This window comes from Aotus nancymaae, unplaced genomic scaffold, assembly GCF_030222135.1.
Source record: "Aotus nancymaae isolate 86718 unplaced genomic scaffold, 86718_ANA_hifiasm-v0.15.2.pri h1tg000032l_0, whole genome shotgun sequence".
Classification (NCBI taxonomy): Eukaryota; Metazoa; Chordata; class Mammalia; order Primates; family Aotidae; genus Aotus; species Aotus nancymaae.
In genome coordinates, this window is record NW_026988445.1 from 30,749,465 (window position 1) to 30,774,297 (window position 24,833).

At 47.8% G+C, this 24,833-nt stretch overlaps 1 protein-coding gene across 1 annotated transcript in view; it reads left to right on the forward strand.

Annotated features, from left to right (window-relative positions):
* The window catches only part of CNST (consortin, connexin sorting protein), a 103,735-nt gene extending 97,455 nt beyond the window's left edge, over positions 1-6,280 (forward strand). The window contains exon 11 of the mRNA XM_064383685.1: positions 6,193-6,280. Within this exon, the coding sequence (XP_064239755.1) occupies positions 6,193-6,254 (62 nt within the window). The 3' untranslated portion in view covers positions 6,255-6,280. The remainder of the gene's footprint in view (positions 1-6,192) is intronic.
* The last annotated feature ends 18,553 nt before the right edge of the window (positions 6,281-24,833 follow it).

Here is a 24,833-nt window from a genome sequence, read left to right on the forward strand (position 1 = left end):
TCCGCCTCCTGGGCTCAAGTGATTTTTCCTGCCTCCATCTCCTGAGTGGCTGGGATTACAGGTGCCTGCCACCATGCCTGGCTAATTTTTTGTATTTTTAGTAGAGATGGCATTTTGCCATGTTGGCCAGACTGGTCTCAAACTCCCAACCTCGGGTGATTTGCCTGCCTTGGCCTCCTAAAGTGCTGGGATTACAGGTTTGAGCCACCATGCCCAGCCTACAGTTTCCTATAAAGCTAAATATGCATCTATTGCATGACCCAGCAATTCCACAGCTAGGTTTTTACCTAAGAGAGATGACAACGTGTCCACACAAATGTTCATAGCAGCTTTATCCATAATAGCCACAACATGGAACACTCCAATATCCATCACCAATACAACAGACTACTTACTATTCAGCAATAAAAAAGAATAATCTATGGATACATAAGTGACGTAGAGGGATTTCAAAGTGATGATTCTGGGTGAAAGAAGCCACAGACAGCAGAGGACACGTCACGTGTGTCCATTTATCTAAAGTTTCAGGAAATGCAAACTCATCCATAGCAACAGAAACAGATCAGTGTTTCTCCGAGGGGAGAAGGATGGAGGGAGGATGAATATGCATCTTTCAAAACTCATCGAGTTACATACATACTTTATTTTTTCTTCTTTTTTTTCAGAGTCACTTGGATTTGGAGATTTGGATACTTTAAATGAATGCAGTTGTATACATAAGTCATACCTCAATAAAGTTGTTAAAAGTATGTTCAGACCGGGCGCAGTGGCTCACACCTGTAATCCCAGCACTTTGGGAGGCCAAGGCAGGTGGATCATCAGAGGTCAGGAGTTCAAGACCAGCCTGACCAATATGGCGAAACCCTGTCTCTACTAAAAATACAAAAAAAATTAACTGGGCATGGTGGTGCATGCCAGTAATCCCTGTTACTTGGGAGGCTGAGGCAGGAGAATCACTTAAACCCAGGAGGCAGAGGTTGCAGTGAGTCACCATCATGTCATTGTGCTCCAGCCTGGGCAACAAGAGCAAAACTCTGTCTCTCTTTCTATATATATATTATATATTTATATAATATATATAATATACATGAATATAATATGTATATATTTACATCTTTACATATAATATTTACATATATATTTATATATTACATATAATATAAATATATATTTATATATTATATAATTTATATTTATATAAATTTATATATTTATATATTCTATATTTACATATTATATATTATATATTCACATATATTTATATTTATACTATAAACATATATTTATATTTATATAAATATATATTTTTTATATATTATATGTATTTATATATAATATATAACATATATAATATATAATATATAAATATAATATATAATATATTATATATTTATAATAAATATATAATATATTATGAATTTATAAATATATTTATAATAAATATATAAATATAATATTTATATATTATAAATATATAAATTTATATTATATATAAATATATAAATATATATATTTATATTTATATATAACATACTATCTATAATATAAAAATATATATTTATATGTATAAAACTATATAGAGTTTTATATATAACTATAGTTTTATATATAAATATAAATATAAATATAAAATATATATTTATATATATAAAATCATATATATAAGGTTATATATATAAAATCTCCTTCCCCATTATTAGATATATATATCATATATAATCTAGTATATAATATATATATATAAAATCAGTCTCCAAAAAGTACATATACATATAAATTTGGAATATATATATGTTTAGTTTGTAGCCTTATGGGATCTCAAAGTAATATGATGGGCAAGGGAACCCCAAGTATATGACAGAATACCTTATTTCCTTTCACTATTTTTGCGTGGTTGGGTTAGAAAAATATTCTGGTGACCTCCAAGTACCAGCCCTCCTTTGTGGAACTTAACTAACTGCTCAACTAGCTACTTGCACGGTGTCGTGATCATCTCATTTTTATGTATTTCAGTCTTCATTCTCTTCACTGCTTTTAGATCCCTCTAGTTGCTTCTGAGATGTTGATTTAAAACTATGCTTTTTTCTACTTGCTGTGGCAGTCGAAATTCTAAATCCAATCTAATTACAGATAGTCCGTAAGGACAACCTGATCTCCCTCTGGCCGGAATGCATTGATCAAAAGTGAGCTTTCATGATTTTATTGCTTTTCTTAATTGCCTTAGATCGAGGGTCAGGAAGGACACAGGCACTTAGGGAGCAGAGCAGCTGACATCATTCATCAGAATGACGACAGCCCATAAATGGCTGCTGCTTATTTTCCAAGTGCAAGGTTGGGGGTTGGCAAAATCTGTACTAAACAAAGAAGACGAAAATCTTTGCCTGAGCTTCCAGTCTGCCTAGGAACTTGGTCCTAAAGAGACTGTAAATGTAAATAATCTTCCTCCCACCTCTCCTCCCCACCTTCACTCCTACCATTTATTTATTTATTTGATTCTTAAGTGGGAAAACCTAAGTGACTGGGATGGGCAGAGTAGTTGAGTCAACTCTGGAGAGGGGACTTTTGGCATACATGATAGGTTTGCGGTACGTAAGAGCCGGAGCGGGGAAGCAGTCCATGGGGTTGGGGTCTTCACGCATGAGATCACATTAACTAGGGCGTAGCCTCCTCTCTGGACTTCAGTTTCCTCATCTGTACAATTTCTAAGACAACTTCAAACTTGAAAATCCTCTTATTCTTTGAATATCCAGAAGTATTCCACTTTCCACCACTGAGAACAGGCAGCTTGAATGTCTGCACTTGCTGGGTGCGTGTGATCACTGGAGTGGGTAGGATGGGAGTTCTCTGAAGCTGTACGTGGAGGTCGGAGGTGGAATATGAAATCGTCTGTAGAGTTTGAAGCACTCACTGTGCCCACCGCCCCTTTCTAAAGAGCCTGCCACAGATGGCGCCTTCTCAGTAAGGTTTGATGCTTTTTATTACATTATCCCGCAAACCTAGTCATGGGTGATTGGATGAGGGCCCTGGTGCCTTCGCCCAATGCTCGCCTTGAAGCTTGAACCTGAAGGATAGTGACTTGGATGAGAGCAGGTTCTTCGGGGGAGGTTTTGTCTCCAGGACAACATAGAATCAGGAAGTTTTGTGGAGAGTGTCTGCCCCAGCCAGTCATTTCTCAGATGATTTCGGTTTGGGGCCCGGAGTCTGTATCCAGCCCCGTCAGTCAGAAGGAGCAGATGCTCGAGCTGTTGTCAGGGAAATAGCATGAGGCTGAAGAGTCCAGAAGCAGCAGAACCTCTGGACAGCCAGAAAGGCTCGCTCTTGAGAGTCACCAGGAGCTACAACCCAAAGAACATTCCGCTCTGGAAGACCTGGCCCTGGGAGAATGACACCCCGTATTAAAAGTGCTCCTTACACGCGGGGATCTGGGAAAGTCTATTCCCTGGCAACTGAGACCAGCAGCAGTACAGATCTCGTGTGGAAGCCTCGTCCGGCTCTTTAAAATTGTGTTATTTGGGAATTCCTAGGCGGTGTTGTTTCTCTGCTGTATCAGAGATGAGGCTGGGCTCTGAGGAGTTTCAGTGACTTAGTGAGAGCTACACAGCTAAGGACGGATTGCCCACATCTAATTTGAGGAGCTGAACATCGCCGTGGGGCATTTCTCCTGGGGTACCGCTCGTTTCTGACATAGAACTTTGTACCTTGGATCACTATTTGTTTGTTTTCTTTTCTTTTTTTTTTTTTTTTTTTGAGATGGAGTTTCGCTCTTGTTACACAGGCTAGAGTGCAATGGCGCTATCTCAGCTCACCGCAACCTCCGCCTCCTGGGTTCAGGCAATTCTCCTGCCTCAGCCTCCTGAGTAGCTGGGATTACAGGCACGCGCCACCATACCCGGGGACAGGGTTTCTCCATGTTGGTCAGGTTGGTCTTGAACCCCTGAACTCAGGTGATCCTCCCGCCTCGGCCTCCCAAAGTGCTGGGATTGCAGGTGTGAGCCACCGCACCTGGTCTGGATCGCTGTTACTCTGGGTCTTATATATGGAAAAACACAACAGAGGCAGTTCCTCCGTATCTGCAAGCCACGGGCAGTGAGGCAGTTAGCTTGGAGCTGTCCTGTCTGTGTGAATTTCTCTGGGGCGCCCTAGTAAGAAGGCAGAGGGCTTCCCTGGCAGACCTGTGTCTGTGCTGTGCCGAGGGCTGCCAGATAAAACCCGGGATGCTCAGCTATTGCACGAGACATGCTTGTACTGAAAATCATGTTTATCTTAAATTCAAACTGAATTGGGCATCCTATATTTTTTGTCGGCTATATCTGGCAATTCTATCAGTGCTGCACTGTATTATAGACGCTGAAGGCCATGGGAGACAGGGTCACCAGGGCCAGAGGAGCGGAGGGGATCGGTCCCCAGAAGCAGCTTTCAGCCCCTATCGTCACATTTCCTAAGCATTGCAGGGTCTTGAGTCTGCAAACAGACGACATGGCGTCGGCACAGCCGTGAGAGCCGTGTGTCTGCAAGGCGGCAGAATGTGATCACAGTGTGCTGGCATTTGTGGAATTAAAAACTCTGAGTCTGTAGAATTTAAACTGTTTTTAATCTTTCACAAAAGTGGGAATGTAATCATAGCTTAGAATGTGATGGGGAAAAAAAACGAGTCCTCAACCTGAAGTCAGAAATCTTCCGAATGTGGTTGTGTGTGCTGTTCATCTGATCGTGTCAGCCACAGCGGTCCAAATTCACAGAACTGTGTGTCACGCCTGTTTTCAGATAGCACCGGGTGAAAACACAGGGATGAAACACGGCCTGTAATTGCCGTTTTGTTTTAGTTCTTAGGTCATCTCCTTTTTATTCTGGTCTTGTTCCAGATATGCGATTGCTGGCTTCACCTAGCCGACACTCAGTTATTCACTGGGAAGAGGTGGCACTTCCGTCCGCCGTATTCCTAGGCTGAGCCTTCCATTGCCTCTGCTTCTCCCCAGCAGCCGTGGGCCCCCCTGTCCTCTGCGGGACCAGGTCCTCTGGATGAGCGCCTTCGTCTGTGTTTGACCCTGTCCTCAGGACAGCAACTCCCGCTTTATGCTAAACATTGTCACTCATAGACAGAAGTGCATTAGGATTAGCCGTGGCCAAGATCCATCTGGTCTCTTCCCTTCTGTGTCGAGTGATGAATTGGCTAAAGGACAAGAGGAGAAGGGCCAGGCAGCCGGCGAGGAGGCCACCGCAGAGCCACAGCCTCGTGTGTGTGCGATGCAGGAAGCGACGCAAGGCTCCTCGTGCAGAATGAGCTTGAGGGAGCTGCTCCCTGCAGAATGAGGTGCTCCCTGAATGAGCTCCAGAATGAGCTGCTCCCAGAATGAGCTGCTCCCTGCAGCTCCTTGGTCACCATGGGAGGGAAAAGCAGGTGCTCAACAGGACACAGCAGACATTATGTCTGCCTTCATGTCGGCAAAACATGCTGGACTTGTCCAAAGAAGAAGCAAGTAGATTAGAGAAAAAGGACGTGAGCACTCATTTCAGAAATAACGCTTTTTTTTATTTTTTGAGAAGGGTCTTTCTCTGTTGCCCAGGTTGGAGTTCAGTAGCGTGACCACGGCTCACTGCAGTCTCAAACTCCCAATGTACCCAGTGAGATAATGGCTTTTTTTTTTCTTTGAGATAGAGTCTCGCTTTGTTGCCCAGGCTGGAGTGCAGTGGCATGATCTTGGCTCACTGCAACCTCCGCCAACCGGGTTCAAGTGATTCTTGTGTCTCAGCCTCCCAAGTAGCTAGGATTACAGGCATGTGCCACCATGCCCAGCTAATGTTTGTATTTTTAGTAGAGAGGGGGTTTCACCATGTCGGCCAGGCTGGTCTCAAACTCTTAACTTCAAGTGATCTGCCCACCTGGACTTCCCAAAGTGCTGGGATTACCAGTGTGAGCCACCATGCCTGGCAGAGATAATGCATGTTGATGAGTATGTACACGTGTGTGTGTGTGTGTGTGTGTGTGTGTGTGTGTGTTTTAGCTAGTTACTAGTCTGGCAGGCCATAAACACTTAAGAGATCAATAATTTAATAATAAACACAAATGGAAATGTTGCAAGCATAAAAGAACAAAAATCCGCAAATGGAGGCCTGGGAGAGGGCAGGTCTGGGGCAGATGGGCGTGCTCTGTCAGAAAAAGCCGTCACCGACACCTCTGCTCTGTGCCTGCAGGTCCCTTCCCCAGCAGCCCGAGGTGGATCTCCAGGGACCCTTCCACGGCAACCCTTCTGTGACCTCATGCTCCAGGAGTGGAAGGCACAGCCAGCAGCCGCTGTTATTTCTGCACTGCGTGTGGGCTGGGGTCCCTCCTGTGGGATACAGAAGATTTTTTTTTTCTTATTCCAATAAGGACAAGTAAACAAGTCAGAAGATCTCAAGAGAGAAACCTGAACCTTCAATTCCTGGTGCCTTTCTGAGACCTAAGCTTTTTTTGAGACCGAGTCTCTCTCCGTCACCAGGCTGGAGTGCAGTGGCACAATCTCGGCTCACCGCAACCTCTGCCTCCTGGGTTCCAGCGATTCTCCTGCCTCAGCTGCCTGAGTAGCTGGGATTACAGGAGTGCATCACCACGCCCAAATAATTTTTTTTTTTTTTTTTTTTTTGTATTTTTAGTAGAGACGGGGTTTCAACATGTTGGCCAGGATGGTCTCGATCTCCTGATCTCATGATCCACCCGCCTCGGCCTCCCAAAGTGCTGGGATTACAGGCGTGAGCCACTGCCCTCAACCAGACCTCAGCTCTTGATTCACTTAATTTCAAGGAAGATTGGTTTATGACTACACCAATCTGAGCCAAAGACCCCTGGGAAGCACGTGGTCCGCCAGAGGGGAGGGCTGGGCCCTGGGGCTGGAAAGAGCGCAGAACCTGTCTTCAGCAATTCCGTCTACATTTTCCAAAAGATTACGCCGACTGGAAGCCAGTCATTGGAGAAGAGAGCTCTTGTCTTCCTTGGAGACATTTCTGAAATCTACCGATAGTGATGAGGAAGTGAGGCACATTATTTTTCATCAGTTCCCACAAATTGCCCACGGAATGGTTGCCATGCCATCTCTCCTGTGCTCCCTGAATTGCCTGGGGCAGGCTGCGGCTGATCACTAAGGGTCAGCTGGGCCCTGCCCTTGAATACAGCACAAGGTGGGTGTCATGGAGCTGGCCTTCCTCACACTAATGAACCCCAGCAGCCTCCCCTTGTCCCTTGCCTGGGGACACTAACGCCATTGCAGGCAAAGGCTCAGCAGGGACCCTGTAGATAGATGATAGATTGGCAGCCAGGCGTCTTACGGGGTGGTTCCCATGCTGGCGGGGTGGAGAGTCAGAGATAAGGGGTTTGGAAGAAGCAAAGGGAACTCTCAAAGCGATGCAGAGACGAGCCTGGCTTGCACCTGGAGAACTCCCAGCCAATCTGAGCTTGACTCCCCTCTCCTCTCCACCAATCAGATTGCACTACCACCTCCTCCTAATTTCACCACCAATCAGAACCAGGTTCCCCTACCCTCTCCACCAATCAGCACTGTACACAAAAAATCTTATCAAACCCCACATGGATTCACACCCATCTGGTATCTCGGTGGTTGGTAAATCTCTGCACGGCAAGCTGGGCCTCCAATTCTTTATTGTTAACGTTTCTATTGTTTGGAGGCAGAAGGGGAGCCGGGAGAGCCCAGAATCCAGGCCCCTTTCTTCTCTGAAAACCTTGAAAAATGTTTCTGCATATGTGAAAAATAAGAGGTTTAGTAGACAGGCGTCGTAAGCCAGCGGTGCTATGTGGGTCGCCATGCTAATGACATGGCTAGGCTGCATTGATACAAATGTACCAGACCGATAAATTGCCAACAGAATGGCTTCCGTGCCACTTTAATGTATGTCACCTCTGTATTCGGTGAGCACAGTGACGTGCAGCCAGAACCCCCTTCGAGGAAGGACTTGTCGTCTCAGCTGCTGGGGACCACGGGCGCTGCCCTGCCCATGGTGAATTAGTTGGTGACCTGGCACCAGGTGTAGCAGTTGGGCTATAATGATTCCTAGAGACAGTCGCTGGAGATAGCTCTGCAAATTTGTTTCATAAATAAGCTCCATGGCAAATTCGCATTGTTTTCCCCCAAATAAGCAATTCCAAAGGCGGGGCCCTGACTGAGAGCTTGCGCCTCTGCATACCACCTCTAGGCCTCGGGAATTGCCTTAGCTTCCAAGAGCTGCTCTTCAAGACCACATTCCTCCCCAGAGCAGCCCTGTCAACATCCAGTAATGCATGAAGGCAGAGTATGAAGACCTGGCTGTCTCAGCCCAATCAGGAAACTCTGAAGAGCATTCTAGCTCCAAAGATTCCTGTGGGTTGGCTGGGGCTGTCCTTGGGCCTGTTTTACAGCCCAGCCCATCCCCCTGCCCACATCTGCTCCTGCCGCCTCTCTTACACAGGTGTTGATCTGAGGGCACTCCTGCACGCTAAACTCCATCTGAGTCAGCCTCCCAGAGAAACCAGCCTGCAAGGAAACCATGCCAGTTCTCTGCTCTGCGCTAGTTTTATCTCCCTTGCAGAGCTGCCTTCAGAATCTGGACAAAGATTTTAGTCTGTTTATAAAATTTCTTTCTTTCTTTTCTTTTCTTTCTTTCTTTCTTCTTTTCTCTTTCTTTCTTTCTTTTTCTTTTTTTATTTTGAGACCAAGTCTCACTCTGTCACCCAGGCCAGAGTGCAGAGACATGATCTCAGCTCTCTGCAGCCTCTGACTCCTGGGTTCAAGTGATTCTTGTGCCTCAGCCTCCCCAGTAGTGGGGACTACAGGCATGTGTCACCACACCCAGCTAATTTTTTTAATATATATTTTTAGTAGGGACAGGCTTTCACCATGTTGGCCAGGCTGGTCTCGAACTCCTGACCTCAAGTGACCCGCCTGCTTCAGCCTCCCAAAGTGCTGGGATTACAGGCATAAGCCACCGTGCCCAGCCTAATTTATAAAGTTTCTGTTGGTCAAAGCTGGCTGAAATGTGATAGACATCCTCAGAAGGTAAGGTCATCTTCTAAGAAAGACGTTCAAAGAAACACTGATTATTGGAAAAATAAAGAATGAGTGAAGGGGTGGAATTGGGAATCCTGAGGGTAGATGGACTGGATGCCCTCCAGGGTCCAATCCTATATCAAGATCTTAATATCCCAGATTTATTGTACCCCAGATAGCTAGTACCCTTCAGCATATGTCCGGCCAGTGTTATTAGAAAAGAGCACATTTATGATTTAACTACATACCGGGTTCGCCAACTCTTTTTTTTTGGAGACAGGGTCTACAAAGCAGAGTATGAAGACCTGGCCATCTCAGCCCAAGCTGGGAAACTCTGAAGTCACCCAGGCTGGAGTCTGGTGGTGCCATCATGGTTCACTGCAGCCTCAACCTCCTAGGCTCCAGCAATCCTCCTGTCTCAGCCTCCTGAGCATCAATCACCATGCCTGGTTAATTTTCATATTTTTTGTAGAGGCAGGGTTTCACCATGTTGCCCAGGCTAGTCTTGAACTCCTGGGCTCAAGTGATCTACCCACCTCAGCCTCCCAAAGTGCTGGGATTATAAGCATGAGCCACCACCCCAGCCAGCCGAGGTTACATTTAAAGGAGCAATCAAGCCGGGTGCGGTGGTATGCAACTGCTACCCCCAGATACTTGGGAGGCTAAGGCAGAGGATCATTTGAGGCCAGCCTGGGCAACATAGCAAGACCCCATTTCTTTAAAAAGAAAAAAAAAGGCATGGGGGGTGCCAGGCATGGTGGTTCATGTCTGTAATCCCAGCACTTTGGGAGGCTGAGGCAGGTGGATCACTTGAGGTCTACAGGAGTTCAAGACCAGCCTGGCCAACATGGCAAAACCTGTCTCTACTAAAAATACAAAAATTAGCCAGGCGTGGTGGTGGGTGCCTATAATCCCAGCTACTCGAGAGACTGAGTCATGAGAGTCACCTGAACCTGGGAGGTGGAGGTTGCAGTGAGCAGAGACCATACCACTGCACTCCAACCTGGGCAACAGAGCAAGACTCCATCTCTAAATAAATAAACAAATAAATAAATGGAGTAATGATACAGTTATAGAATTGTAACTGCTAAGGAAGCAAGACTAGTGGCCTGTTAAAATAATACTGCTTCCTAAATCTAGCAGCTATGAATATATCCTTTCTATTATATCCACTCTACTTAATCTAGGTAACCTTAACATTGGCCAGAAGTAGACAGAGTACACACACGTGTGTATTCACACATGATGTATGTTCACATACCCGAGAGACAAGGAAAGTCACCAGAATTAATAGGATAACTGTATTTTCTGGGGATGGTATTTAAGTAGCTCCATGGATCACCCTGGGCAACATAGGGAGATCCTGTCTCTACAAAAGTTTTTTTTTCTTTTTAAGTTTGTAAAGAAATTGCTTCTTCTGAGTCGCTACAAAAATTTTAAAAAGTTAGCCAGGCATGGGGGCATGCAGCTGTGGTCCCAGCTACTTGGGAGCTGAGGGGGGAGAATCACTTGAGTCCAACAGTTTGAGGCTGCAGTGAGCTATGATCACACCACTGCCCTCCAACCTGGGCAGCAGAACAAGACTCTGTGTCAAAGATAATCACAATAATAGTTCAAAATAAAGGTCTAGCTGTACAATAATATTTACAGTAGTATCTATTTATTATGGAGAGAAAGGTGGAAAACCCAAATGTCTAATGAATAAAGAAAGGTTACAGCCAGGCTTGGTGGCTCACACCTGTAATCCCAGCACTGTGGCATCACCATGTATTAGCTTTTGGTAATGCTTATCAGCATGTTCATAGCTGTTATCAGCATCTCACAGTTAAATCTTTGTTTTTATTCAGCAGGCTGGAAACACTCTTTTGTAGAATCTACGAAGGGACATTTCGGAGCCCATTGAGGCGTATAGTGAAAAAATCAAATATCCCTTGATAAAAACTAGAAACAAGCTGTCTCTGAAAACTCTGACAGTATTTAACTATCCCCAGAAAATAGGGTTTGGATTTTTTTTTTTTTTTTTTTTCAAAAAAAGACTACTATGATGGCTTTGCCTCTTTTATTTACTTGACATTCATTTATTCATCCATTCAAACAATATTCACTGGTTTCCAATTACATGAAAAGTGTTAAGTGTTGTGCTCATTGATTTGGGAAGAATGTATCATACAAGTCACAACCCCACCCCCTAAAGAGGAAACATTTGGGTTAGATGTGTAAGCTGTGCTGTGGTCATGCTGGTGTCACAAAGCCTGCTCCATCATCCCAAGGATTCAGCTCATGCCCAGCTCCATCTCGGGCCAGCTATGTGACCGTGGACAAGTCACTCAACTCTCTCAGATCCTGTTTCCTCATTATGAAATGCAGGTGATACTAATGACATTTACCTTATTCGGCTGGCATCACCACGTGTTAGCTTGTGGAAACGTTTGCCTTATTTTCATAACTGTTATCAGCATTCTCCAAAGCCACCTTGAATGGGTATGCAATCTGAGTCACAGAATCATGTTTTCTTGGCACCTGCATTGCCCCCTTCCAATTAGATGGCAGCAGCCCTTAAGCCCATTCTGCGTAGAACTCCGACTGCTGAGTTCTCAGTGTGGTGGCTGAGGCTGTGCACACGTGTGAATCCCAGGCTCTGCACCGCCCCTGATGGACAGTCCCCTGAAGGAAATGAGCCCTTAGTGGCCCGATGAGCCACTGCCCTTCTGAGTCCCTGACTCAGGCTCAGGGGACATTTACCACCAGTGGGACGTGGGATCTGGGCTTGGTGTTTGCAGCCTGACTTCTCAACTCATGGGAGTAGAAGACCCCTTAGAAGCAGGGTGAGCCCACTGAGGGCTGTGTGGTGAGGGAACAACTTTGGCCACTACAGAAAAGTAGGGCAGAGACTGCAGAATCAAACTTTTAACTGAAAACTTCAGATTGAAACAACTTTGGAGGAATACATAAGCAAAACATCTCCTGTTTTTTATATATACACAGAAATCTTTCACGTATCCCTGTGGCCTCATTTAGTCTTGAGATGTAATTCATATACCATAACATTCACCAACTTACTGTATAATTCTGTGTTTTTTTGTATATTCATGTAACCTGTGTATAAAGCTTCCTCCCCATAGTTATAATCCTAGTATGTAAACATCTTTTGCTATTTTCTTCATTTTGCCTAATTTCATCCTCATATTCCTTTTTTTCTTCTTAAAAGAGAGGGTCTCACTCTGTTACCCAAGCTGAAGAGCAGAGATGAGATGGCAGCTCGCTGCAGCTTCAACCTCCGGGGCTGAGGCAATCCTCCCACCTCAGCCTCTTGAGTAGCTGGGACTATAGGTGCATGCCACTATGCCTGGCTGATGTTTGTAGTTTTAGTAAAGACAGGGTCTCACCATGTTTCCCAGGCTGGTCTCAAACTCCTGGGCTCAAGCCATTTGCCCACCTTGGCCTCCCAAAGTGCTGGGATTACAGGTGTGAGCCACCAAGCCTGGCTGTAACCTTTCTTTATTCATTAGACATTTGGGTTTTCCACCTTTCTCTCCATAATAAATAGATACTACTGTAAATATTATTGTACAGCTAGACCTTTATTTTGAACTATTATTGTGATTATCTTTGACACAGAGTCTTGTTCTGCTGCCCAGGTTGGAGGGCAGTGGTGTGATCATAGCTCACTGCAGCCTCAAACTGTTGGACTCAAGTGATTCTCCCCCATCAGCTCCCAAGTAACTGGGACCACAGCTGCATGCCCCCATGCCTGGCTAACTTTTTAAAATATTTGTAGAGACAGGGTCTCCCTATGTTGCCCAGGCTGATCTCAAACTCCTGGGCTCAAACGATCCTTCCACCTTCGCCTCCTAAAGTGCTGGGATTACAGGTGTGAGCCACTGCACCTGGCCTTGAACTTTTTACTTAGAAATACATTCAGAGGCTTTGGATTTAGGGTAAGATTATTTTAAGGCTCTTGTTTCATTATTTTCCTTCAAAAGGACTGAAGCCCTGTAATAAACTGGTGACGCAGTGATGTTTACACGTCTGTATCTAATACTTGACCAGCACTGGGTTTCATTATCTTTTTTCTTTATGCCAATAGGTGTAAAATGGTACATGGATATAATTTTAAATTTAATTTCTTCAATAACTGGAGAGGAAGAAAACCTTCCTACCCTGTGATTTTAAGTATCTGAAAGGAGCCTTTGTGTGCTAGAATTGCTCTCATCATATCACAGTGCTGAACGATGATCCACAGTGCCTCATTTCTGTTAGATTCGAATCTAAACATAACACATAGTTGGTGCTAAATATCTATTTCACTGCTTTGTGGCTTCTAAAATCTGGATATTTCCCCAACAGATATTAATTATTTTAGATATCATGCAGCATATATATAATACATTATATATATATATATATATATATATATATATATATATATATATATATATTTTGCAACTGGGTCTTGCTCTGTTGCCCAGGTGCTGGCTTGCAGTGGCGCTACCATAGTTCACGGCAGCCCCCAGCTCCTGGACTGACGCTACCCTTGTGCCTCAGCCTCTCAAGTAGCTGGGACTACATACAGGTGTGCACCACCAGGATGGCTATTTTTTATTTTTATTTTTATTTTTTGTAGGGACATTTCACTATGCCGCCCAGGCTGGTCTCTAACTCCTGGGTGCAAGTGATTCTCCTGCGTTGGCCTCCCAAAGTGCTGGGATCACAGGCGTGCACCACCACACCCAGCCTAGTTCATCCGTTTTGGACTCTCAGCTCCAGATTCCCCCTTCTGGACCACTCTGTGAAAATGCATCTGGACCTTTAAATATTTTATTTTCCTGGGCTGGCGAGCACTGCAATCTTGCCAGTAGAGGGCGTTGGAGAGACACTGGAGAAGGAAAAGAGGTTGATTGACCCCTGGGTTCCGAGGTGCTCACTGGGCTGTTCCTCCAGTGTCCAGCTCCTACCGTGATGCAGCCAGCAGCACCCAGGAGACGGAACCTCCCTGCCCAGCCCGGCGCCCTCCAGCCCTGGTGCTGTTTTATAGCAGCATACCTCTAGCAATCCAGACACCTGGCACCTCACAGGGCAGACTTCCAGCAAGATTTGCCACAGGGCACCACAACAACTCCTACCATTTAGAGTCACAGCTGCCCAGGTCTGGATCTCTGCCTGGGGCGGGGCTGGGGGCTCTCAGTCCTGGGGCTGGTTCACTAAATTTTTTTTTCTTTGTTACCAGCCAACCCCTCATTGCTGTCATCCCTTGTCATAGTAAATAATCCCCCCGCTTTTTTTTTTTTGAGATGTAGTCTTGCTCTGTCACCCAAGCTGGAGTGCAGTGGCGTGATCTCGGCTCACTGCAACCTCTGCCTCCTGGGTTCAAGCGATTCTCCTGCCTCAACCCCCCGAGTAGCTGGGACTACAGGCGCCTGCCACCACGCCCAGCTAATTTTTGTATTTTTGGTAGAGATGGGGTTTCACCACGTTGGCCAGGCTGGTCTCGATCTCCTGACCTTGTGATCTGCCCGCCTCGGCCTCCCAAAGTGCTGGAATTACAGGTGTGAGCCACTGTGCCTGGCTAGTAAATAATTCTTTGTATTGAATTTTCTCTGTTCAAATTACTATGTGATTTCTCTCTCTGGATTGGACTCAGACTGATATAAATATGCACCCCCTAGAAGGAACAACAAATTTAGCCACCATCTGTATACACACATGAGACGGATTTTGGGTTTAGATCCTTTACAACACCTGGCTATTTCAGAGGGCAGAGGACTTAAGTGTGCGGGGTGTAGCCCTTCCCCAGTTCCCTTGCATGACTGCTGTGGGCTGCTGTCTCACCTCAGAACCCAGGGGTCCCGCCTCACACAGGCGCAGGCCCTGTTCCCAGCCGAGGCCATCAGAACCCACCTGGGATTTTTTTTTCTTTTCTTTTTTTTTTTTTTTTGAGAACAGAGTTTTGCTCTTTTTGCCCAGGCTGGGCTGCAATGGTGCAATCTCGGCTCACTGCAACCTCTGCCTCCTGGGTTCAAGTGATTCTCCTGCCTCAGCCTCCCGAGTAGCTGGGATTACAGGAATGTGCCATCACGCCCGGCTAATTTTGTATTTTTAGTAGAGATGGGGTTTCTTTATGTTGGTCAGGCTGGTTTTGAACTCCCGACCTCAGGTGATCCTCCCATCTTAGCCTCCTGAGTAGCTGGGACTACAGGCATGTGCTGCCAAACCTGGCTTATTATTATTATTTTTTAAATTTTTGGTGCAGCTGGAGTCTCCCTTTGCTACCCAGGCTGGTCTCCAACTCCTGGGCTCAAGTGATCCTCCTGCCTCAGCCTCCCAAAGTGCTGGGAGTAGGGCACAAGCCACCGTGCCCGGCTCAAGGCCGTCTTTGAGTTTCCAAATATTTTCAGACCCGTTTTCGTCCTTCCACCCATATTGTGGAAGAAAGTTTTAAAACATGAAAACATAAATTTAAAAATTAGAATAAAGTAAGAAATTTAAAAAGTAAAAAAAGGTACAATAAAAAAAAGTTTAAAAAGGTATTTAATACCACTTTGATAATTGACTCGATAATGAATCTTTCTTTTTCCTTACCTAACCCTGGTCGATTTCGGCCTCTGTCTCTGGCAACTGAAAAGAGACTTAACGAAACGTCTCACAGCAACCCAGAGCCGACGCTCGATGCTGTGTTAGATTCTGTGTAGCCGGAAAACAGAACCAGAAACATATCCAAGCCAGGCACAGAAAACCTCAGGCCCGCTTATCCAGGTTCAAGACACTTTCTACTTGAAAAAAAAAAAAAATGCTCATATCAGAACAAGCTCAGATTCTCCTGAGTGTCAGAGCTAAGATCGGGTGTCTCTGCTGGTTTCCATGACAACCACCAGCAGCTACAATCATGCTGAAGCAAGAACCAGAGATTTGGTGATTTTACCTTGATTCTGTGGTCAGATTATTGCCAATTTTAAGAGGAAATGCGTGGTCAGCCCCTGCCTGTCTTGTGTCCCCAGTTTTCCCTTGAAAGGCGGTGGCTTCACGAGCGGCCGGGCAGGGCTCCCGTCTCGGCCTCCTGAGCTGGCGTTCTTCTCGGATGACTTTCTTCTGGCCCTGGTGGGATCACCGGCGACCTAGTTCCAGCTAAGCAGGTTGTGCTGCCGTGATTCCTGGGGGTAACTGCTCAAAATAGCTCTCTGATTTTCTTCATAAACAGGCTCTGTGGCAGGCTCATGTCATTTTTTTTCCCAAAGAAGAGTCCAGAGACCAGGCCTTCACGGAGAGCTTGCTCCTCCGCCTCTGGGTCAAAGGCTGTGGGTTTCAGGGTTGGGACAGGGGACACAGAGACATCTGTCTCTCGGGAATACCAAGTTTAGCCCCCAGACCCGCTAGGGACTCTCGCATTGTCCTCGCCTCACCGTGTCCTCCCTGGGGAACACCTTCCAGGAGGGCTGCACCCAGTGATGGTGCCGCTGCAGGAGGCGCACGTGCCTGGACACAGACCTGCCCCTTCAGATGCGCAGCTGGAAAACCAGAGCCCCGAGGCTTTCCTGCAACACACTGGAACCTGTGACAGGAGAGCGGCCACCGCCCGAGGGCAGGCGTGAGGTCTCTACCCACCGTATTCACCGGCTTAGGTAGGTGCCCACTTCATCCTAGATGCCCTTCTTTCTCCTCCCTCCCTCCCTCCTTCACACCTTTCCTTCCCTCCCCCCTCCCCCTCCCTCCCTCCTTCACTCCCTCCCTTCCTTCCTCTCCTCCCTCCCTCCCTTCTTCCTTCCTTTCTTCCTTCCCTCCCCCCCTTTTTTCCTTCTTTCCTCCCTTCCTCTCTTCCTCCCTTCCTCCCTTCCTCTCTTCCTCCCTTCCTCCCTTCCTTCCTGGAAGGAACAACAAATTTAGTCACCATCTATGTACACACGTGAGACAGATTTGGGGTTTAGATCTCTACAACACCTGGCTATCTCAGAGGGCCGAAGGCCTCGAGTATGCGGGGTGCAGCCCTTCCCCAGTTCCCTCACACGACTGCTGTGGGCTGCTGTCTCACCTCAGGACCCGGGAGGTCCCGCCTCACACAGGCGCAGGCACCTGTTCCCAGCCAAGGCCATCAGAACCCACCTGGGATTTTTTTCAACCTTGAAAAATTAGCCGGGTGTGGTGGCGGGTGCCTGCAGTCCCAGCTACTCGGGAGGCTGAGGCAGGAGAATCTCTTGGACCTGGGAGGTGGAGGTTGTAATGAGCTGAGATGGCACCACTGCACTCCAGCCTGGGCGACAGAGTGAGACTCCATCTCAAAAAAAAAAGAGAGAGAGAAAAGAAAACTAGAAAGTGCCACAGTCTGGGTGAAGCGGTCTTGGTGCTCGGCATGGAGACTGTGTGTTCCAGGCTTGCTGTGCACTGGGCATGGTGCCAGGCAACAGGATCCGTGACCCTGTGAAGCTTAAACTCTTGCTATGGAGTTTAACAACCCTAACATTGGTAAGCAAATCAAGGCAGGACACATGGCTGGACTGTTCTTCCAGTAGCAAGTGTGATGCAGCCCCCATTACGCTCTAGCTCCTGGATTGAAAACGCCGCCTTATTTAAGTTTTCAGTAATTCTATAAGATAGACAGTGTATACTTATGTAAGGCAGGCAGAAACTCCGACTCAGGGAGGTTCAGTGACTCCCGGGGACACACAATTGGTAGGTGGCTGAGCCAGAACTTGAGCACAGCCTCCTGGCTCTTGAACCCTGCCAGAACACGTTCTCCCAAATAAAAGCAAGCAGCATCAATTTCATGTTCTTTTCTTCGTGTGTGTGTGTGTGTTTTATTTTTTTGAGACAGGATCTCTCTTCTTGCCCAGACTCGAGTGCAGTGGTGCAATTATAGTTCACTGCAGCCTTGAACTCCCGGGCTTAAGTGATCCTACCACCTCAGCCTCCCAAGTACTTGGGACCACGGGTGTGTGCCACCACACCTGGCTAATTTTTAAATTTTTTTCATAGAGATGGGGTCTCACTGTGTTGCCCAGCCTGGTCTCAGACTCCTGGCCTCGAGGGACTTTCCTGCCTCAGCGTCTCAAAGTGCTGGGATGATGGGCATGCCACTATGCCCAGCCCGTCAGTCTCATTTTCTACAAGAGAAAGCAGGAGGTCAGAGAGGTCAAGGGACTTGTCGGGGGCACTGGAATAGTAGCTGGCGGAGCTGGGATTTAGGAGCAGGCCTGTCCATCTCATGACCTCAGGCATCCTCCATGCCTCTTACAGCCTGTGCTGGGAACCTTTCCTTCCACCAGGCGAGGGAGCACGCTCGTGGCATGAAGAAGTGGGCATCTTAGCTGCTGCCTTCAATTTGGTGAAGGAGTTGGGATTGGCTGCACCTGTGCCAGAGGTCCTAGCAGCGCTGCCCTGGGCCCCTGGAGCTTATTTTACAGATAAAGAAGCCGAGACTTCCAGCGATGCTCTTTCTAGTCCAGCCTCCTCACTGTCAGTCACACCCGTCTGCCTCGGCCTGGCTGCCCCGCACCTGCAGACCCTCTCTGCTCCCCCGCCCCTATAGTCAGCCTCTCCTAGGAGACCCACCTGCTCCTCAAGACCTAGGCTGTTCCCTGGAGCCTCTCCAGCTCCACTTGGGGGCCTGGGAGCTACTGAGAGCGGGTTTTCTTGGTTTGTTTTTGTCTTGTTTTGTTTTGAGATAGAATCTTGCTCTGTGGCCTAGGCTGGAGGGCAGTGGTGCCATCTCACTGCAGCCTCCACCTCCTGGGTTCAGTCTGTTTTCCTGCCTCAGCCTCCCAAGTAGCTGAGATTGTAGGTGTGCGTCACTGGTCAGGCCAGGAGTGTGTGTGTGTGTGTTTTTAGACGGAGTCTTGTTCTTGCTGCCCAGGCTGGAGTGCAATGGCGCGATCTTGGCCCACCACAACCTCCGCCCCCCAGGTTCAAGCAGTTCTCCTGCCTCAACCTCCTAAGTAGCTGGGATTAGAGGCACCTGCCACTGCGCCTGGCTAATTCTTGTATTTTTGGTAGAGACGGGGTTTCACCATCTTGGCCAGGCTGGGCTTGAACTCCTGACCTCTTGGTCCACCCACCCCGGCCTCCCAAAGCGCTGGGATCACAGGCGTGAGCCACCGCGCCCGGCCAGGAGCGTGTTTTTAAGTGTTCAGGTACTATACCAGCGAACATGTGTCATTTTCCATTTCTTGGCTCCCGGTAGCACTCAGTTGATGTTTGCTGAAGCGATGGGATAATCAGCGAATAAGCCAGAGCGCTGGCAGCCGGGAGAGGATCCTGCTGAGGACTCGAACCAGCGGCGCGCCTCTTGCCCGCAGCGTGGAGGAAGGAGCCTCGGCTTTGGCCTTGGCTCAGCAGCGCCGCCTCGTGGTTTCCACAGGAAACAGCACCATGCAGGACTCGGAAGCCCCCGGCCTGGGGTAAGTAAAAGGCGTGTGCGTGGCGAAGGGCTCTGCAGCGCCGCCTCGTGGTTTCCACAGGGAACAGCACCACGCGGGGCTGGGGGTGCCCGGGCCTGGGGTGAGTAAAAGGCGTGTGGGTGGCGAGCAGGCGCCTGCGGGCAGGAGTCCCAGCATCTTGCCTGTCAACTTTATGGAGGTCCCCAAACTCGCTGGAGGAAAATAATGCTGACAGGTGGCCCAAAATGTTTTCCCCACATCCACCGGGAATGGGAAGGATCCTGTCAAAAATCCAGATGGAAATGATACGACCAGGAAGCCTTGCTATCCCTACAGAAACTGATGAGACCGTTTCCCATCTGGCATGAGTAAACGCTCACCGCCGCTGTCACACACCGGAGCCCTGCCTGGCTTCACCTGCCAGACGCCCCTTGGAGTCAGCAGAGGCGCAGGGGAGGGCTCCAGCCCACAGAGTGTGACCCTGCAGCTGCAGGGGAAGGGACAGTAATAAGCCACCTTCTCTCCAGAACGCTGAGCAGCCCAGGAAGCCGCTCGGGAAAGCGCCTTTCTGATCCAGCCCTGAAGTCAGTGCCTTCTTTCTGTCTCAGCCACACCCAGATCCAGTCGGTATTCACAAACCATCACGTTTATTAGGGGCATCTTGCTGTTGGTTTTGGGGTTTCTCTCTGTCTCTCTCTTTTTTACGAGATGAGGTCTCGCTGTGTCCCCCAGGCTGCAGTGCAGTGGCACAATCACTAATCATTAATTCCTGTATACAAATAGGGATTAGCAGTGTAATTCGGATGGCTTAGGTCTCAAGGGAGCTGGTAAATGCCTCGGACAGTGCTTACCTAGATATTGCCACTGAACGTCAGTCTCCCTGCCTTGATTCTAACGTGCGTCCCAGGGTAGACAGAGGATTTTGCAGTAAACGGGTCTGGTAGAATTGTGTGAGCCAAGGAGAATGGCAGCCACCCTCATCACTGTGCCTACCTATGTGATGCTTCTGCTGGGTGTTCAGAACTCACCTTACCCAAAGGGCTAGATGATGGTGCAAATATTTCTTTTTTTTTTTTTGAGACGGAGTCTTGCTCTGTCATCCAAGCTGGAGTGCAGTGGCACAATCTCCACTCAGTGCAACCTCTGCCTCCCGGGTTCAGGCAAGTCTCCTGCCTCAGCTTCCCGAGTAGCTGGAATTACAAGCATGTGCCACCACGCCCAGCTAAGTTTTGTATTTTTAGTAGAGATGGGGTTTCACCATGTCGGCCAGGCTGGTCTTGAACCCCTCGCCCACCTCAGCCTCCCAATGTGCTGGGATTACAGGCATGAGCCACCGTGCCTGGCTGCAATATTTCTTTACCGATCCCTTAGGTAGCCCTTCACCTGTGCTTAGACCATCAAGGGTGGGCACCAGGAAGCCCCCTCTTCCTTTCCTACTCATTCGCTCTCCGCTCTCCCAGCTTCCCTCCCACAGCCTTCTGCGTTCCATTTGCCCTGGACCCACAGATGTCTCGGGGAGGAGCACCACGAAGGCAAACAATCCTCTTTCATACCAGCATCCATTGCTGACGCCTGTAATCCTAGTACTTTGGGAGGCCGAGGTGGGTGGATCATGAGGTCAGGAGTTCAAGTCCAGCCTGGCCAAGATGGTGAAACCCTCTCTCTAGGGTTTTGAAATACAAAAAAAAAAAAAAAAAAAAAAAAAAAAATTAGCCGGGTGTGGTGGCGGGCACCTGTAGTCCCAGCTACTTGGGAGGTTGAGACAGAATTGCTTGAACCCGAGAGGCAGAGTTTGCGGTGAGCTGAGATTGTGCCATTGCACTCCAGCCTGGGCAACAAGAGTGAAACTCTGTCTCAGAAAAAAAAAAAGGTAGAATCCCTCTGTATCTTTTTTCACCTTTCTGGTTATGAGCATGGGTGGCTCTTCTGCTCCAAGGTGACTCCTAGCCCACTCAGAGGCCTTACTGCGCCCTGCAGCCTCCTGCACTCTCCACCCTTCACCTGTCCGAGTGCGTCTCCTCCTCCGTCCCTTCACTAATTGGCCTGACCTGCGTGGCCTCCTCGCTGTTCCTCAAATCATCGAACACCGCCTGAGGGCCTTGTATTAGCCTTATTGCATTCCTTTTTCTGGAATGTTCTCCAAGATATCTACATAGCCAGCCATCTCTTCTCCCTCAGGGCTTCTCTTAAAGCCACCTTCTAGGTGAGGCTGTTCCTGGCCATTCCACCTAAAAATTCACACGGAACCCCATCCTGACTACTCACATTGCCTCTGAAGAAAACACAAGCTTTTTTCCTCTTCAGTCTCACAGTCACTCAACACCAAAACCCCTCACCACTGGATATGTGGGGGCTTTTCCCTACGCATCAAACGTTCTCCAGTGGACACCAACTGGATGTCATCAATTCAATTCAGTGTGCCGTGATCCACCTGGAGAGAGCATCGGATTCCACAGCTTAGGGGAGTGAGGCTCCCACTCTCTGTCCTATCCCTCCTCACTCTGCCTCTCACTTCAGATGTCGATTGCAAGCCCCAGGTTGTGCTCTGTGCTTCTGAACAACTGGCTGTAATTTGGGGTTCCCATACCTGCTCCCCAGGGTTGGGGAATCCGCTAGAGCAGCTCACAGAACTCAGGGAGACATGTTACTTACACATGGATTACCCATTGATTACTGAGATGGTGTGGCTGTGTCCCCACCCAAATCTCATCTTGAATTGTACACTCCCATGATTCCCATGTGTTGTAGGAGGGACCTGGTGGGAGATAATTAGATCATGGGGCAGTTTCTCCCTTACTGTTGCTGTGGTAGTGAATACGTCTCATGAGTCTGATGGTTTGATAAGGGGAAACCTGTTTTGCTTGGCTCTCTTGCCGCCACCGTGTGAGAAGTGCCTTCCACCTTCCGCCATGATTGCGAGGTCTCCCTAGCCATGTGGAACTGTAAGTCCATTAAAGCCCTCTTTCTTTTGAAAATCGCCAGTCTCAGCAGCGTAAAAAAAGACTAATATGGTACGTTGGAACCAGAAGAGCGGGGCACTGCTGAAGAGATACTCAAAAATGTGGAAGCAACTTAGGAACTGGGTAACAGGCAGGGTTGGAACAGTTGGAGGTCTCAGAAGTCAGGAAAATGTGAGAAAGTTTGGAACTCCCTGGAGATTTGTTGCATTATAAGCTTTGACCAAAATGCTTATAATGATATGGACAATTAAATCCAGGCTGAAGTGGTCTCAGATGGAGATGAGGAACTTGTTGGGAATTGGAGCAAAAGTGGCTTGTATGTTTTAGTAAAGACACTGGTGCATTTTGCCCTGCCCTGGAGATTTGTGGAACTCTGAACTTCAGAGAGATGATTTAGGATACTTGGTGGAAGAAACTTCTAAGCAGCAAAGCATTCAAGAGGTGGCTTGAGTGTTGTTAAATAAATTCTGTTTTCTAAGGGAAACAGCATAAAAATTAGGAAAGCCTGCAGTCTGACAATGTGATAGAAAAGAAAATCCCTTTTTCTGAGGAGACATTCAAGCCAGCTATAGAAATTTGCATAAGTCACAAAGAACTGAATGTTAATCACCAAGACAATGGGAAAATGTCTCCAGGATGCGTCAGAGGTCTTCACAGCAGCCCCTTCCCATCACAGGCCTGGAGGCCCAGGAGGAAAGAGTATTCTCGTTTCAGGGCCCAGGGTCCCTGACCATGTGCAGCCTAGGGACCTGGTGCCCTGCACCCCAGCCACTCCAGCTGTGACTAAAAGAGCCAAAGTACAGCTCAGGCTATGGCTTCAGAGGATGCAAGCCCCAAGCCTTGGCAGCTTCTGTGTGGTGCTGAGCCTGTGGGTGAATAGAAGTCAGGAAGTGGGGTTTGAGACCCTCTGTCTAGATTTCAGAAGATGTATGGATACACCTGGATGTGCAGGCAGAAGTTTTGCTGCAGGGCAGGGCTCTCATGGAGAACCTCTGCTGGGGCACTACAGAAGGGAAATGTGGGGTTGGAGCCCCCACACAGAGTCCCCACTGGGGCACTGCCTAGTGGGGCTGTGAGAAGAGGGCCACTGTCCTCCAGAGCCCAGAATGGTAGGTCCACCGACAGCTTGCACCGTGTGCCTGGAAAAGTTGCACTCAACACCAGCCCCTGAAAGCAGCTGTACCCTGCAAAGCCACAAGGTGGCGCTGCCCAGGACCACAGGAACCCACCTCTTGCAGCAGCGTAACCTGGATGTGAGACGTGGAGTCAAAGGAGATCATTTTGGAGCTTTAAGATTTGACTGCCCCGGTGGATTTTGGACTTACGTGGGGCCAATTTCTCCCATTTGGAATGGCTGTATTTACCCAATGCCTGTACCCCCATTGTATCTAGGAAGTTGCTAACTTGCTTTTGGTTTTGCAGGCTCCTGGGCAGAAGAGACTTGCCTTGTCTCAGATGAGACTTTGGACTGTGGACTTTAGACTTAATGCTGAAATGAGTTAAGGCTTCGGGGGACTGTCGAGACGGCATGATTGTTTTTGAAATGTGAGGCCATAAGATTTGAGAGGGGCCGGGGCAGAATGATATGGTGTGGCTGTGTCCCCACCCGAATCTCATCTTGAATTGTACTCCCATAATTCCCATGTGTTGAGGGAGGAACCCGGTGGGAGGTAATTGAGTATGGGGCGGTTCCTCCCATACTGTCCTTGTGGTAGTGAATAAGTCTCAGGTGATCTGATGGTTTGATAAGGGGAAATCCATTTTCTTGGCTCTCATTCTCTCTCTCGATGCCCCCATGTAAGAAGTGCCTTTTGCCTTCTGCCACAATTGTGTGGCCTCCGTAGCCACGTGGAACCGTAAATCCATTAAACCTCTTTCTTTTGTAAATTGCTGCGCAAGCTGACCCCTCCCCCCTCTCTGATTGCTGTGCAGCTGCGTCCCTGAGCCCCTACTAGGTGCCACATCAAGGCTGCCAGACGTGCTACAATTAAGCAAAGCCTGATGACAGCCATCCCGGCAGCTCGAGGGAGGACAGGGAAACACATGTTGGTTAGCCACCCTTGTAAATTCCTATTTGACACATATCTGTAAAAAGATCCTGGTTTCTCTCTTTTTAAAAAAAAAGACTGCCACCACAAAAGTCACAGGATGATGTACTGTAGGTCTGTTACAAATTAACAAACTATCTCTGTGCCTGTTGCCGGAGGATAGACGACCTCAGTCCTGAAACTCCCTTATGACCCTCTCACCCAATAGAAACCCCTCCATTTGTAAGCTCGGGGCTGCCTCCTCTGCTGGTTACGGAGCAGCCCGGCAGGTTAATAAAACCTGCTTGCCTGACCTTGGGTCTATTCTCCTTTCTCTCAGCTACCCTTACAAAAACACCAAGAGACGTGGTTTCAAATCCTTACTCAGTGTAAATCTCATGAATTTGGGCTTGGTGGAGTTGCTTAAGTCCTTCAACCTTCATTTCTAATATGAGATTGAAATGTGGA